The sequence below is a fragment of the Zosterops lateralis genome (genome assembly GCF_965231275.1).
Source record: "Zosterops lateralis genome assembly, chromosome: 20".
Classification (NCBI taxonomy): domain Eukaryota; kingdom Metazoa; phylum Chordata; class Aves; order Passeriformes; family Zosteropidae; genus Zosterops; species Zosterops lateralis.
This window is the reverse complement of record NC_139780.1, coordinates 7,585,962-7,599,506: the sequence shown is the minus strand read 5'-3', so window position 1 is coordinate 7,599,506 and position 13,545 is coordinate 7,585,962. Positions and strand designations below refer to the sequence as shown.

At 40.9% G+C, this 13,545-nt stretch overlaps 1 protein-coding gene across 2 annotated transcripts in view; it reads left to right on the top strand.

Annotated features, from left to right (window-relative positions):
* The window catches only part of RABGAP1 (RAB GTPase activating protein 1), a 62,395-nt gene that overhangs the window by 3,121 nt on the left and 45,729 nt on the right, over positions 1-13,545 (top strand). Inside the window, exons 2-9 of one of the 2 annotated variants that reach the window (XM_083875698.1) lie at positions 3,169-3,370; positions 8,477-8,711; positions 9,122-9,326; positions 9,918-10,092; positions 10,365-10,522; positions 10,846-10,956; positions 11,617-11,683; positions 12,595-12,697. In XM_083875698.1, the coding sequence (XP_083731824.1) occupies positions 3,221-3,370; positions 8,477-8,711; positions 9,122-9,326; positions 9,918-10,092; positions 10,365-10,522; positions 10,846-10,956; positions 11,617-11,683; positions 12,595-12,697 (1,204 nt within the window). In that variant the 5' untranslated portion in view covers positions 3,169-3,220. The remainder of the gene's footprint in view (positions 1-3,168; positions 3,371-8,476; positions 8,712-9,121; positions 9,327-9,917; positions 10,093-10,364; positions 10,523-10,845; positions 10,957-11,616; positions 11,684-12,594; positions 12,698-13,545) is intronic. The other variant, XM_083875699.1, reaches the window with a different exon arrangement.

The window sequence follows — 13,545 nt, the reverse complement described above, 5'->3', positions numbered from 1 at the left end:
TCTTCCAGTAATGTAGAAGTGAAGGTTTTCTGATTTTCTTTTTTCTATATACTGTTTGCTTTAAGCTCTTTTAAATTCATTCTGGCAGAACTTAGAAGGAAAACTTTGATCACAAGTTGCAGGTCAGGTGTCAAATATTTGGGAAAGAGAGGGAAAGTAAAAGAAATGTTTTATGAGTGTGTGTAACGAATCTGGACTTTTAGTAGGTTTGCTTTCCAGTTGTTTAAGATTTTAGCATGGTGAATGGGGTCTCTGCTGTTCTCTGCACATTATCTTGAGTAGAGAGTAAGGTGTAACAGCAGTGAAGGGCAATTTCATGGAGAGATAGAGTTTTAAGTAAAATTTAAAGCAATGACCCAAGAGCCAGCTGTGTTGACTTTCTCTTTTTCTCCAATAGTTTGTTGTGTGAGGAGAGGCCAGGACACCCATTTAATTACACAGATGAGCAAGGAAAGAGGTTGGTAGAAATTTGCCTCTTCATATGTGTTTTACCCAGACACTGTGTCTCCTGTGGAGGAGTAAAGACACCTTCAGGCAAACACTACATTATTGTGGTGTAGTTTTGTGTCAGGAGCTAAATTGTGCCGAATTCAAAATCTTGTATTTTATTTATGCTGAAACAAACCAAAGCCTCTTTCCCTGTAAGGGATGAGACACTGGCTTTCTGAGGAACATCAAAACTTGAGCTCTGTGCTTGGCTGAGGTCTTTGGTCCTAAGCCGTGAGAGCAGGAAGCTTTGGGTCTGAGACCAGTTGCAGGTATTGCTAAAGAGAACTGTCACTGCTGCTCTTTGTTCTTGGGGTTTGATTCCAGAGCAGTCCTAAGCCACATGTAATTGCTCTGCTGGTCTTTGATGTGTGCCCTTCTAGGCTGGCCCATATTTTAATGGGCTTGGAGGCTTTCTGGTGCTGATTCTGCCACTGTGAGCTTTCTGATTCAGGTAAAATGATCCATGTGGTAGCCTATGTGGAACAAAGTGATAGCAGTGAACGGAGGAAATTAAATCCATGCAAAGCAAAGCGTGAGAATATAGAAATTTTGTTTAACTTCAGGCAATATTTTAATATTTGAAGATTACTTTTGCTCCTTGGTGTTTGAGCATTGATCCACCGAACCTCTGTGGCTGATTCCAGCACAGTTGGATATCTGAGCTTTCCTTGCTGCTACATCAAAAGCTTCTCTCAATTGCCTGCTCCACTGTCCCTTTGCTCTCCTATCTTGTGTAATTTCATGAGAGTTCTGCTCGCTGTTAGACTGGCAAAGTTGGGCTGATTGGGACGTCTTGGTGTTGCAATCCTGTGTTGTGACACTGCTGTGGGGTTAGGCTGGGCTGGCCGTGCCCCAGGATCCGTGTGGGGTTTGTTTACACCACGCTACACCAGACACGGAGCGTGGAAAAGCACGGGGAGCTTGTTATTGAATTGAAGGGAATGCTGGGGAAAGGTGTCGGATTGAAACACTTGGGAAATAGGAGAAATTAGCACTTCAAGACATATACACTGTACCAAAATAAAGTGCTAAATTGATCCTTGCCTGGATGATCTTTACAGCTGCTTGTGATCAAAGCCTGCTCCTCTACTCCTGCTGTCAGTGTGGAAGATGAGTTTGCTCTGTTTGAATGAAAACAGTAGAGCCAAAGGGGTACTTAGTGTTTGATGCTTATTTTAAATCTGTGTTTCAAGATCTTTGACTTAGGTATTTTCAGAGATCTGGGTGTTATATAGATGGTGCAATATGGAACTTCTATGGAAGTGTTTTAATATGAATGCTTAAAACAAAAGCATCTTTAAAAATAAGAACTCTGTCCTACCTTTAAGACACATGTGAGTAATACCAGACAGACACATACAGTGTGCAGAACTTCTCAAAATTCCTACATTTCCCAGCCTGTAATTCCCACTGAAAGTCAGTGGATCTTAAAATGGTTTTGAAAAGAGTATGTAAGTACCACACATGATTTTGAAAATGAAATCAAATAACCACAGGCGTGTTGTCATTCATGAACAGATCACATCCATTCTTCCTCTTACACTCTGCTTCAGTTGTTCTCTGAAATGTGTTCCAGGACCATGAAGTGACTTGATTGGTAATTGGTTAGAAGTTGTCCTGCTGGCAGACTTTATGTTGTATTGGTGGCTGTGGGGAGGGCATTGATAGGAATAAAAGCAGGCTTTGCTATTTCTGATGCATTGTTCCTGCTTCAGGCAGGAATGCCATGAGCTGTTCCCGTGGCTGTGCCAGGTCTCTGTCGTTTGGCTGCACTGTTGGAAGTCAGGTTGGGATGGTGCTTCCAGGTTGGAAGGCAGAACTGGAGGCTGAAAAAGCACTTGAGTTTGGTTGTGCTTGGGAGTTTGTAAAGGCCCGAGCCTTTGAGATAAGGGTATATTTGGATATCTGGGAAATTTAATCCCCCATTTTTATCACGGGAGTCTGTTTTGAGCCGTGGATTCTGGGAATCTATGCTGTAGAGTTCAAGGTGTGCAGCTGAACTTCACCTTTTGTTCCTTTCTTCAAATGCCTCTCAGTGCCAGTTCCAGCTTTTTAAAATCCTCTGTTGGCTCTGCTTCTCAGTACTGATCCAGCCTACGCTGTTCTTCCTGCTTCTTGGAAGTCTTTGCTTTTATTGCTCCTTATAGTACAGAAGATTCAGCACAGATTCATAAAATGCTCTATGTCCCAAGGTTTCAGAGCAAAATATCAAGAGTTAGATCAAACTCTTGTTTGGGGGAAAAGAATGTGACTGCAGCATACAGTGAGCTCTGATAGATAAAAGTAATTTTTGCATGAACATAGGTGAAGGCCAGTATTAACTGAAGGAAGTAAATGGACTTTATTGTGCTGGCCTTAATTGTCAGCAAGTGCAGTGTATGTTCCAGGGCCCTGTTTTGTGTGGTGTGTAGAAAGTGATGACTGACATAACCATGAGATGCTGCAAAGGGTTTTATTAACTTCCCTTTTGTGAGCTGTGGAAACTAGTGCTGTAATAGCATGTGCTCCTTAGCAAAATGAAGGCAGGACTTTGAGTGTGCACTGAGAGAGGAGCTCGAGCTTGGTTGTGTTGTCAGATGAGTTAGTTTTTATAATTAGTTAGCAGGTTTCTGAAAAGAAACATTTGAGCATTTTAGCATGAAGTTTTATATAAGTATTTTTATGATTTTTGTTTTTCAGGAGTTTATAACATATTTAATCTCATTCATGAATCGAACTTCCTTTTTAAGTCATGGATGACAAGGCTTCTGTTGGAAAAATCAGTGTCTCTTCAGACTCGGTATCCACTCTTAACAGTGAAGATTTTGTCTTGGTTTCCAGGCAAGGGGATGAAACACCATCTACAAATAATGGTAGTGATGATGAAAAAACAGGACTGAAGGTAAGAACCGATAACCTGAGTTTGTTCCCTGTTCTTCTAAACCAAACTAACAATAGATAGCTTAAAGAGGGACTTCTTTATTGTGGAAAACTTGACAGAAGGGAGAACTTATTCAAGAACCAGTTTTGTCAGTAGTTTCTTCACTGCTGATGTGAGAGGTGGTAATTAGGTTTTGAGTAAGAGTTCTCTCCATCACTAGCTGTGGGTTTTTTCCCACTTTGCAGAACCCTTCCTGGAGTGCTTAGGATGAAGCAGACTGATTGTCAAGAACATGGAACTGTGATTTTATCACAGCTTTCAGGTGGAAAGCAATTTTAACATACATGGATTTGATCAAAGATACGTTGAAGTTTTCCCCAATGTGAAATGTTCTCTTTAAGAAACGTAGAAGAGTAGTTATAACTAACAACTTGGCATGAATCAGAGAACACGAGCTCTGTGTGAAAGGCTTGTGAGAGTTGGAAAGGCACTGACATCTTCTTACTTGTAAAAGTGCTGTTCTGAAAAGAGACCCTTGTCACCCTCTACTTTTTGGGTTTTTTGCTACTTAAAGCAACATTCATCCCAATTTGTATTTCCGCAGTTTCTAAGAAAAGTGGCACAAGTAAGATAATTACTCCAAATTCCATCACTTTAATGTGTTAAAAACTGGATCTTCCCTAGATTGAGTCAAGTTATTGTGTTCTTTGTGGGAGATGGAAAGAGATATTCCACCATTGGAAGAAACTGATGTCTGTCTACAGCTGCATCTGTGTCTTTAAAGATGATAAGAAATCCTATGTTCTGCCTGTTGGACTGGGTGCTCCTCTTTTCCTTTGAAGTAGTTGTAACAGAGACTTTATTGAACATTTCTTGATGCTTTTGCTCATCTTGCTTTTACCTCCCAACTGCTTTGTTTGTTTTTCTTGTGTTCCTTTGAGTCCTGGGCAAGACATGCTGTTATAGTGGCCCTTTTCTTTTATACAAGACTTCAAATAAATTCTGTCAGTTCAGAATCTCAAGACTGATCTTTTGCTTAATCTGACAAAGAAGTTCACTTTTGGTTGTTGCAGAAGATGTTGCTTCACATCACAGAATAGTCTAAAAAATGTGAACATTTCTTGAGCACGGAGCCTGGTGATCTGTGAAACCTGCTGAAAGGCTGTAGCCTCATGCTTGTCTTTCTCAATGCTGCAAATACCAGCAAGCATCAAGATCAGTATCAGCATCAATACTTAGGAATTCAGAGCAGTGTCATAGTGGTGCTTACCTTGAGGATGCTTCTTTAGCATTGTCTGTAATCAGCTCCTGAAGATCCCAGGAGACAAACACTGTCAACCAGATTCTCCGTTCCATCCTGTTATCCCCAACGAAAATTTGGAAGCCTGAAATGTCATAGTCTGCAACAGTTCTTGCTCCACATGGGAGCTATTTGTATTACTGTTTGCTTCCAAAGTGGTTTATGAAGTCCTGGCTACAGGTGTGCTGTTTCTCTTGATGAGGAAGGAAGAACACGAGCTCTGCTGCCTCCTGATCATCAGTTGTAAAATAGTTATGCTGTTCTCTGATTTGGCACTGAATGCCACAGAGCTTTGCAGGTCTTAAGCTTCTTTATGAATTTGGTGCCAGGACTGAGCACAAGCCTTGAACAAAGTGATTCACCTTGAGCTTTCAGTATTCCAGCATGGAGAGCATGTGCTGTTGGTTATTGGCTGCAATCTGAGTGATTAATGGGAATTTTCTACCTTAAAAAAGCACTCAGTGTGCAGTCTAAATTCTCCCTTGAGGGACCTTCCTGTTAACCTCCTTCTGCTAAGGAGGAGGAAACTTAGCAGAGGAAATGGGAAGACTTTTTAGCTGTTCTTAGGGATAAAAATCTGTTTACAAGAAAAGAAACGTTCTGTCATAGCTTATGGCTTTGTTCTTGGTATTTTTTTTCCTCAGCTTGTAAATAGCCATTCAGTTGCCAGTGAAGTGGAGTAGTGGAGGTTGTCAGAGGTGTGTTGTCACTGTGATATCTGAAAGTGTTTCAGTAGTTCATGAAAAATTAATGTTAATGTTACATCATGGGAGCTGAGGTTATGTATTTCATAGGAACAAATGAGATTTTTTTCAGGCAGAAGCAATTGTTTTGGTTCTTCTAACTAAGTTGATTTGTATGTGTCAAACCCCATTTTCTTTCATGTGCCCTCTAAGGAAAACAAAAACTGAGTTCAGGTTTTTGTTTCAGCAGGTGTCTTTCTGGTGTTCTGTTTCTTTAGAAAGGCAGTTTGAGGATGTTTCATTTGCTAATGAGCACAGTCTGAGGATGGTGCTGGCAGTTCATGTTTGTGTTCTCTGAATGTGACAGGCTCTGAAATTTGTACATGGGGCCTAAGGCTCTCGTTTCAAATTTGCTGATAATGGTGTAGTTCTAAGTAATAGTGCTGTGGACTGAGTTTTTGTTTGGCACTTCTTCCTCAAATCCAGACAGAGAAATATTTATTTTTAATACAATTAGGAACCATATTTTTCTTCAGTTGATCGTAATTTGTAACTGTGTTTTTGCTTTTTGTCAGTGCTGAAATACTTGGTGCAGTTTAAAAAGGGGTTGTCAGTGAATGTTTTCATGAAACACAGTTTTCCAGCTGTCCCCGCTTTCCAGTATTGTTCCTGTATCTACTCGTGGCCACTGGCAGTGGCCTTGGGCTGGATTTAGGAAAGGTTTGCTCCTGGAGCAGAGTGTGGAGCAGGAGTTCTGAACTCTCCAGCACTGTGAGACCTCTCCCAGTAGAGACCGGCAGCACATGCGTCAGGAGAAGGGAATAAATCACAGTTCTGATAAATCCCCTGGTGTGCTAAAGGAAGTTTGCTACCTCCTAGTTAAAGGTTAAGTAAAATCAGTTTTGAGTTTTGTGAGAAATGGAGAAAGCCATGATTAAGCTAATGTGTTTTTTGCTCAGCCTCAAGCATTTATCAGGTGCACCTGTTTATTTTCCTCTTCTGCCCTTGGTTCTTCACCATGCTGGCAGGCTGGCTCTGGTTTTGGGGCTGCTGTAGGGTTCCAGGCACCTTTACACCTTCATGTTCCCTGTTCCCTTGTTGTGGGGAATCCATACAGTTGTTTAAGAAACTGTGTTTGTCGTGAAATTAACCTTGGTTTGTGCTTTAGGCCTGGGTTTGCAGGCAGCTGGTTTGTTGCACTTGATTTTTGGGGCTATGAGAACAGCAGGGCTCCTCTAGTCCTGAAGTGTAGTTATTGTGGCACTTAAATTTTTTTTTTTGAGGGTAGTCTGGGCTGAGAAGGAAAGCTTTCTTGGAGAAATAAGTTTAAATTGCTTTTAAAATAGGGCTTTGATTATGATGTTTTAGAATATCAATGAGATTTTTTTTTTTTTCTTATGCCTATTTCTTTTAATTTATTTATGCCTATTTTCTGTAAACAACTTGAATTTGTGTTTTACCTGTCACTAGTATTTTTGGGATATTTTATTTTCAAGATCACGTTTTATAGAAGTAACATCTAAATATGTTATTCATACTGATTATTTTACCAAATAGAGTAGATCACCATTCAGTTTTTTGGTTTTTAATCTTGATAGAATAGAACTTTTTCATGTGCATTTTATATTGATACTATTACAACATGTAGTTCTCATGGGATGTCAATTTTTTACCTTTCTTTTTCAAACCAAAGCTTGTTGACTATGAGGAAAGTTGTATCAGATGCAGTTTTTTACCAGAATGAATTTTAACTTCAGGTGTCATGGAGAACAGGTTCTGTAAACGAAAAGTTACTCTAGGTTTTTTAATATATAACCTTTAAAGGGGCTGACAGGACACTGTAATTAATTAATTCTATTTCATTGCAAAACTCCATGCAGGAAAGGAACATGGTGCATCTTCCATCATCATCATCATCTTTCTGATGAATGCCTGCAAAGACCTGAATAATAAACTTGATGCTTGAAAGCCTTCTGCCTTTGATGACCCCATGCTTGTGCAAGATTTTTCCACAATGAATCATGCAAATTAATACCAAAATTGTTGAGAGGAAAATGGAAATCTGTGGATTTCTGTAGCTAGTTGCAGGTTACAGATGCCTCCCTCTGTGGGTGTACAGCTGAGTAAGGCAGTTCCCCTGTCCTAATCCTGGCAACTGATCACAGCACAGGAGTGTATTTTAATCTGTACAAAAAATGACATTCTTTTTGCGTCAGTTTCAGGAGCATAAATGTCTCTTGTTGTTGTTTTTTAGATTCTGTAGCAAAACAATCACTAGGTTATTACTTTTTGGGGTTGTTGCATAATTTGGATTTTATTAACTGATGTGTAGCATCTTAAATCAGTAAATTTACAGAGGTAAGAATATGGAAGTGCTCCTAGGATTGAGTGTGGTGTCAGCAGGAATAACCAGCAGCAGCTGAAGTGTTAGAAGCAAGTACTTTATGCTGATGGCATCTGGTAAATGCTCTGTAAACTCAGTCACATCCCTAATAATTGCAGAGGAATGGACAAAGAGTTTCCTTAGAAGCAGTATCTGAGAGTTTCCTGAAGTGAATGCCTTCGTTCCCTGTCCAATTTCACACTGTTGAGGTGGCTTCATGCTTTCATGTTGACTTCAATGAGCTCAAAGTCAGGCTGCAGCTGAGCATTAGGAGACAAAGCAATGCTGTTACCTCTCCTCAGCATGATGGCACAATCTTATTCCAGATGCTTCTCTTCCATGAAACCTTGCTGTCTTGCCCATGAACCATGTAACATATTTAATTATATTTGCCTCTTTCTGGTACTAATCTGAGAATTGTTATAGCCCATATTGTGGGTGTCTGTAAGTTTCTCTGTCAAAGGTAGTCTTTGTAGTTGGTGATTAAAGACTAGTTTGAAAGTAGTCTCCTTGCTTTTTCTGGTGCTAGAAAATTCCTGCTTTGAGCTTGTAGATTTGTTAGAGCAGGGAGGATATAATCTGTGCTGGTGAGTATTTGCACCCTGCAGTTTGTGTTTATGGTTGTAACTGGGTTAAATTTGTTCACTGCTGCTTTGGCTGGTAAATAAAAAGCCGTATGAATGACCCTGTGCCTGAGGGGTGTTTTTTGTTGTTTGAACAGTCTTTTCTTCTTTTTTGTGTCCCAACTGTGTGGCTCTCAGATTGTGGGGAATGGAAGCGAACAGCAGCTGCAGCGGGAGCTCGAGGACGTGCTGATGGATCCACCCATGGAAGATCAGTCCAGTGACCGGGACCATGGAGAAGAAGTCAGAACTGATGGAGATGGGGAAGAACCTGTTGTCCTTGAAGCGTCAGCATCCTCTACCATTAACCCAGTGTCGGTGGCAGGACTCCAGAAGCCAGAAATGAGCTTGCCAGTGAAACCATCTCAAGGAGGTTAGAAAAAAAGGGGGGAAACGACTGGTCATATCTTATGAACTTTTTTTTTTTGTGGGGAAAGTGAAGAGAATTTAGATGCAGGTGTGGACACTAGCCTTTCCCCATGTCTCACATTATAATCACTTAGTGCAGTAAATTCCAGGTTATGTATGTAATGCAGGAGTTAATGTCTGCTGAACTGTCCTGTCTTCTGAAAACATACCAGGCTGCTGTACCAGCCCTGAGATGTGTGCACAAATATTAAGCTTATTTGCCTGGCTGTATAAAATATAAGTACAGGGCTTTCCTACAGCGTTTTTTCTGTTCTTAGCCTCTTTTGTCTTCTGTTCAGTGGGGAGTCAGTGTCTGACACTCCCCTTGAGGGTCCTTGCCTTGTTTCTCACGTTGCCCCTGGTGTGGTGCCCTAGACTGTGAGGACTTGAGCCCGTTCACGCCGGTGACGGACGAGGACAGCGTGGTGTTCAGCAAGCTGACGTACCTGGGCTGCGCCTCGGTGAACGCCCCGCGCAGCGAGGTGGAGGCGCTGCGCATGATGTCCATCCTGCGTGGCCAGGGCCAGATCTCCCTGGACGTCACCCTGTCCGTGCCCAACGTCTCTGAGGGGACTGTCAGGTACTCTGGGGCTGGCCCTTCATCTTAGCTCCTTTGGAAAGCAAACTAGCCGATGGTTTACCTGGCTTGAGGAGGCTTGAGCAGCTTGGATTATCCTTAGTGGGAGAAGGGGGTTTTATAGACATCTGGGAAAAGTGGCCCTTTGAAGTTGTTTACCAAACACTCTACCAAGAAGTACTGTGATGATCCAAGCTGTCCCCAAAGCCATAGGGAGATTGGTTAGTGATGAACACTTTAGAAATAGCCTGGAAAGTAGTTTGTAGAGCTAGAAAATGTCTGATACACAAAGTTTAACAGAGGTAGGTCTGTCCACCTCCAAATATTAGTGTAACTTTCTGAAGACTGATTCCTGAAAACCATGGGGAAATTATTGGTAGAAACATATGTTGCACTGTACTTTTTTGTGCTGTTCAATTTAAATATCATTATTGTAGTCTTGCTGTGCAGTAAATGACAGTCAGGAGCTAGTTTTTGTGATGTACTTTCTCTAGGAGGTGTGAAATTGTTAAAGCTTGCAAGTTATGTCTGGCTGAAATAATTCTTCTAAAGGTGCAAGCTTGCTTTTTTTCCTCCCTCTCTCTATTTTAACAGACTTTTAGATCCTCAGACAAACACAGAAATAGCAAATTATCCAATCTATAAAATCCTTTTCTGTGTACGAGGGCACGATGGGACCCCTGAAAGTGATTGCTTTGCTTTCACTGAAAGCCACTACAATGCAGAACTCTTCAGGATTCATGTCTTCCGATGTGAAATCCAAGAGGCTGTAAGTGCAAGCTTTTTGTCAAATGGTAATTATGTTCATGTAAATGCTATTACTGACATTTAAGTGAAGTTTTTCAGGCACTTCAGAGGTAATGTAATTCATCCATCAACAAATGTTAGTTATGGGATAATGCACAGTTAACAGTTTATCCTAAAAAGCATAGAAAAACAGTTAATTAGATGCTAAACATAAATTATTTTTGTATACAGTTTGTTGTGTGTTAGTGAAAATGCAGGTGGGTTTCAGCTGATGTTTGTGCCCTGTGGCTGCAGGTGAGCCGAATCCTGTACAGCTTTGCCACTGCCTTCCGGCGCTCTGCCAAACAGACCCCGCTCTCAGCCACTGCCACCCCCCCCACTCCAGACAGTGACATCTTCACCTTCTCTGTGTCCCTGGAAATCAAAGAAGATGATGGGAAAGGTTATTTCAGGTACAGATTCTTCTTTTGTGCAGCGTACGGTTCGGTTGGAAAGTGAGTGAATGGAGAGCGTGAGGATGAGGTGGTCACTAAATTCCCTTTTTGAAAGTTTCTTATTCTAGTTTAAATTAAGCCGAGACATAAGTATTTTGGGAAAATAATACAATGATTACCCTCTGAAATAGATAATCTTGCTTTGTTGAACTGAGCACTGTTGCTGACTGCAATGACTGCTTTGGTGCTGCAGCAGTGTCTGATGCTGGGTTTGGTATATGCAAGGAATGCAGAGAAATGATCCCCTGAGATTTTTTTTTTCCTTTCCTGATGAATAACAGTGCAGTTCCCAAAGACAAGGACAGGCAATGCTTCAAACTCCGCCAGGGGATTGATAAGAAGATAGTGATTTATGTGCAACAGACAACGAATAAAGAACTTGCTATTGAAAGGTAATGTCATCAGTTTTTAAAAGCTTCCTTATCTGTTTATTATTAGCATTTTGCCTCTGAGGGAGCAGGTTAGTAATTATTCTGTGGATGCTCCATATGTGTGATTTAGTGCCACAATTTTCGAGTGTGGTAAACCAGAGGATGAGGTGGGACATACCTGTGTGGGCCAGCAGTCCTTGTGAAAAGTCCAAATGAAGTAGTAAAAAAGGTCCTTGTATTTCATGTGATCCTTGTCTCTGCTGAATGATAAATTCTATGCAAATATGTCAAAAAAACCAAAAAAAAAGCCACCAAAGGAAGGGCAGAAAACTGCAGGCCAGGTGTTGTGGTATAAGGAACCCTTGTTAGCTGTGACTTTATTACACTGTTCTTCAAAACAAAGGTAATGGAACAATTTCCAGGCTGCTGTAAACAGGGTAAAACCGTATTGTAAATATGTGTCTGAAATCTTGCTTGACATTTTTGATGTTGGCTTGATGTTGTTTTGCTGGACATGCTTGATGCTGCTTTCAAATGTCAAGATTTGTTGATGTTTGTCAGTAGATTCATGGGCTGTTTGTGATGTATGACAGCAAACACTTAGATAAGAAATGTTAATGGTTTGTTTATGAGAATGTCTAATTTTTGCAGTTACATTTTTTTTTTTGCCTGGCTTTGCAGATGTTTTGGCCTTCTCCTTAGCCGTGGGAAAGATGTTCGGAGTGGCGACATGCACCTTTTGGATTTGGTAAGGATCTTTCCTACCAAAATTCAGGAAGAATTTTGCTTGTGATTGTGCATGATCTCAGGATGGACAGAGAGCACTTCTGCAGTTGAGGGGAATTGATGCTGGAGGTTCCACTGTTGAGGGTGAGGCTCTGGGCAGTTGAATCCCTGTCTCTGCTGCTCAGTTAGAACGTGACCTCTGCTTGGTCAAGGGACTTGCCCAGTTTTACAGTCATGACTGTTCTCATTCAGGGGCCTGAAATAAGAAACATGGAACCTTATTTTTAGACATGCTGCATATTAAAGTGCTGTGCTCGGGACACGGAAAGTTTTACAGCATAGTTATCAGTGTGAGAATCGAGGCCTGAGAAGCTTCAAATGTAACACTGAGAACTAGTGGGTGCTTTGTTCTTATGACTCACTTTTCTCTATAAAGAAATGATAGAGATCACTTGACTTTACAAGTGTGAAGTGACAGCAAATTTGCTAGTGTTTATGCAGTACATAGTGAGTACTCAATAATACTGCATGAATACTACTGCTTTCTACCAGGCTTTAGATTGTCCAGAAAATAAGGTTGTTGGGAAGACAGTCAAGGTGAACATTAGATAAAATACTGGTTTGGTTCTCAATGACTAACATATGTTGTATTCTCATCTACACTTCTGGGAGCTGAAAGTTGCTGTCAAATGGCCACCTCCAAAACTACTGGTCATGCCATGTACTAATAGAATAATTAATATTAATTTGCCTTTCTGTGTTATCAGCATGGACACCAAGGATTGCAGGGGAACTCTGTTCTTTCCTTCAGAGGTGATCTTGGGGACTTGCCCTTTCCTTGCCAATGCAGTAACTCTTTCATGGGGCTGGCACTATATAATGTAGAAACTTCTTTAATATATAAAAAATTACATAAACTTACCTTGTTTCCAGGAGTCCATGGGTAAAAGTTCTGATGGGAAATCATACGTGATAACTGGGAGCTGGAATCAAAAGTCTCCACACTTCCAGTTTGTAAATGAAGAAACACCAAAAGGTATGAGCATTGCCAGGTGTTATCCCTAGGCAGGGAAATTACTTCTGTAGTGGGCATTGGATCAATTCTCTTTTCTCTTCAGAAGAATCCCACAAAAGACTTTCACAGGATGGGATAGATTCTCAGAAAGTAGGGTGCTAAATGCCATATAAAATTTTAAAAAAAGACAAATAACTGTGTTCAGTAATATGTTGTAGGAGCTGTGTCCTAGTAGGAGGCTCTGCAGGTGTGGGGCAGGATGCAGGTGCTCTGTGCACCACTGAAGCTTTTTACGAATCCTGTTGAGAATTGCACTAAATTATTTTTTCAGGCACTTGCTTTGTTCAGTATCTTGTGGTCAGTTCAGATTTTTCCAAACCCAAGTTTTTAATTAAACAGAAGGATTCCTATACCTGTGAAAATGAAAGTAAACCACTCCAACTGTCATCCAAAAATAGCTGATATTGCACTGCTCTCTTGAGTCCTGAAAGAAACTGTTGTTACTTCTCTTAAGATGTCAGCTGAATTACCATCTTTTCAATCTCTTGTTGCTGCTGTGTGCCAAAGGTTGGGAAGTTAATGGGAATTGACTGGGCAAAGTCATAAAAGTCAGCTGCTGGACACAATCTGGTGCTGGAGTGGATGCCATCCTGCCTGAAGGACACAATTTATCATTCCCCGCCAGAGAGATCTCATAGGTCACTGAGCCCTGTTGCCTCCTGTTGGAGATTCAGAGTGTGTAGTCAATTTTTGGAATGTCACAGCTGAGATGGTCTTAAATGCCTTTAATATCATGGTATTAAACACTTAAGTAACTTCTAAACCTAAAAAGAATTGAAGTGTTATTAGGCTGGATGGCAAGAGATCTG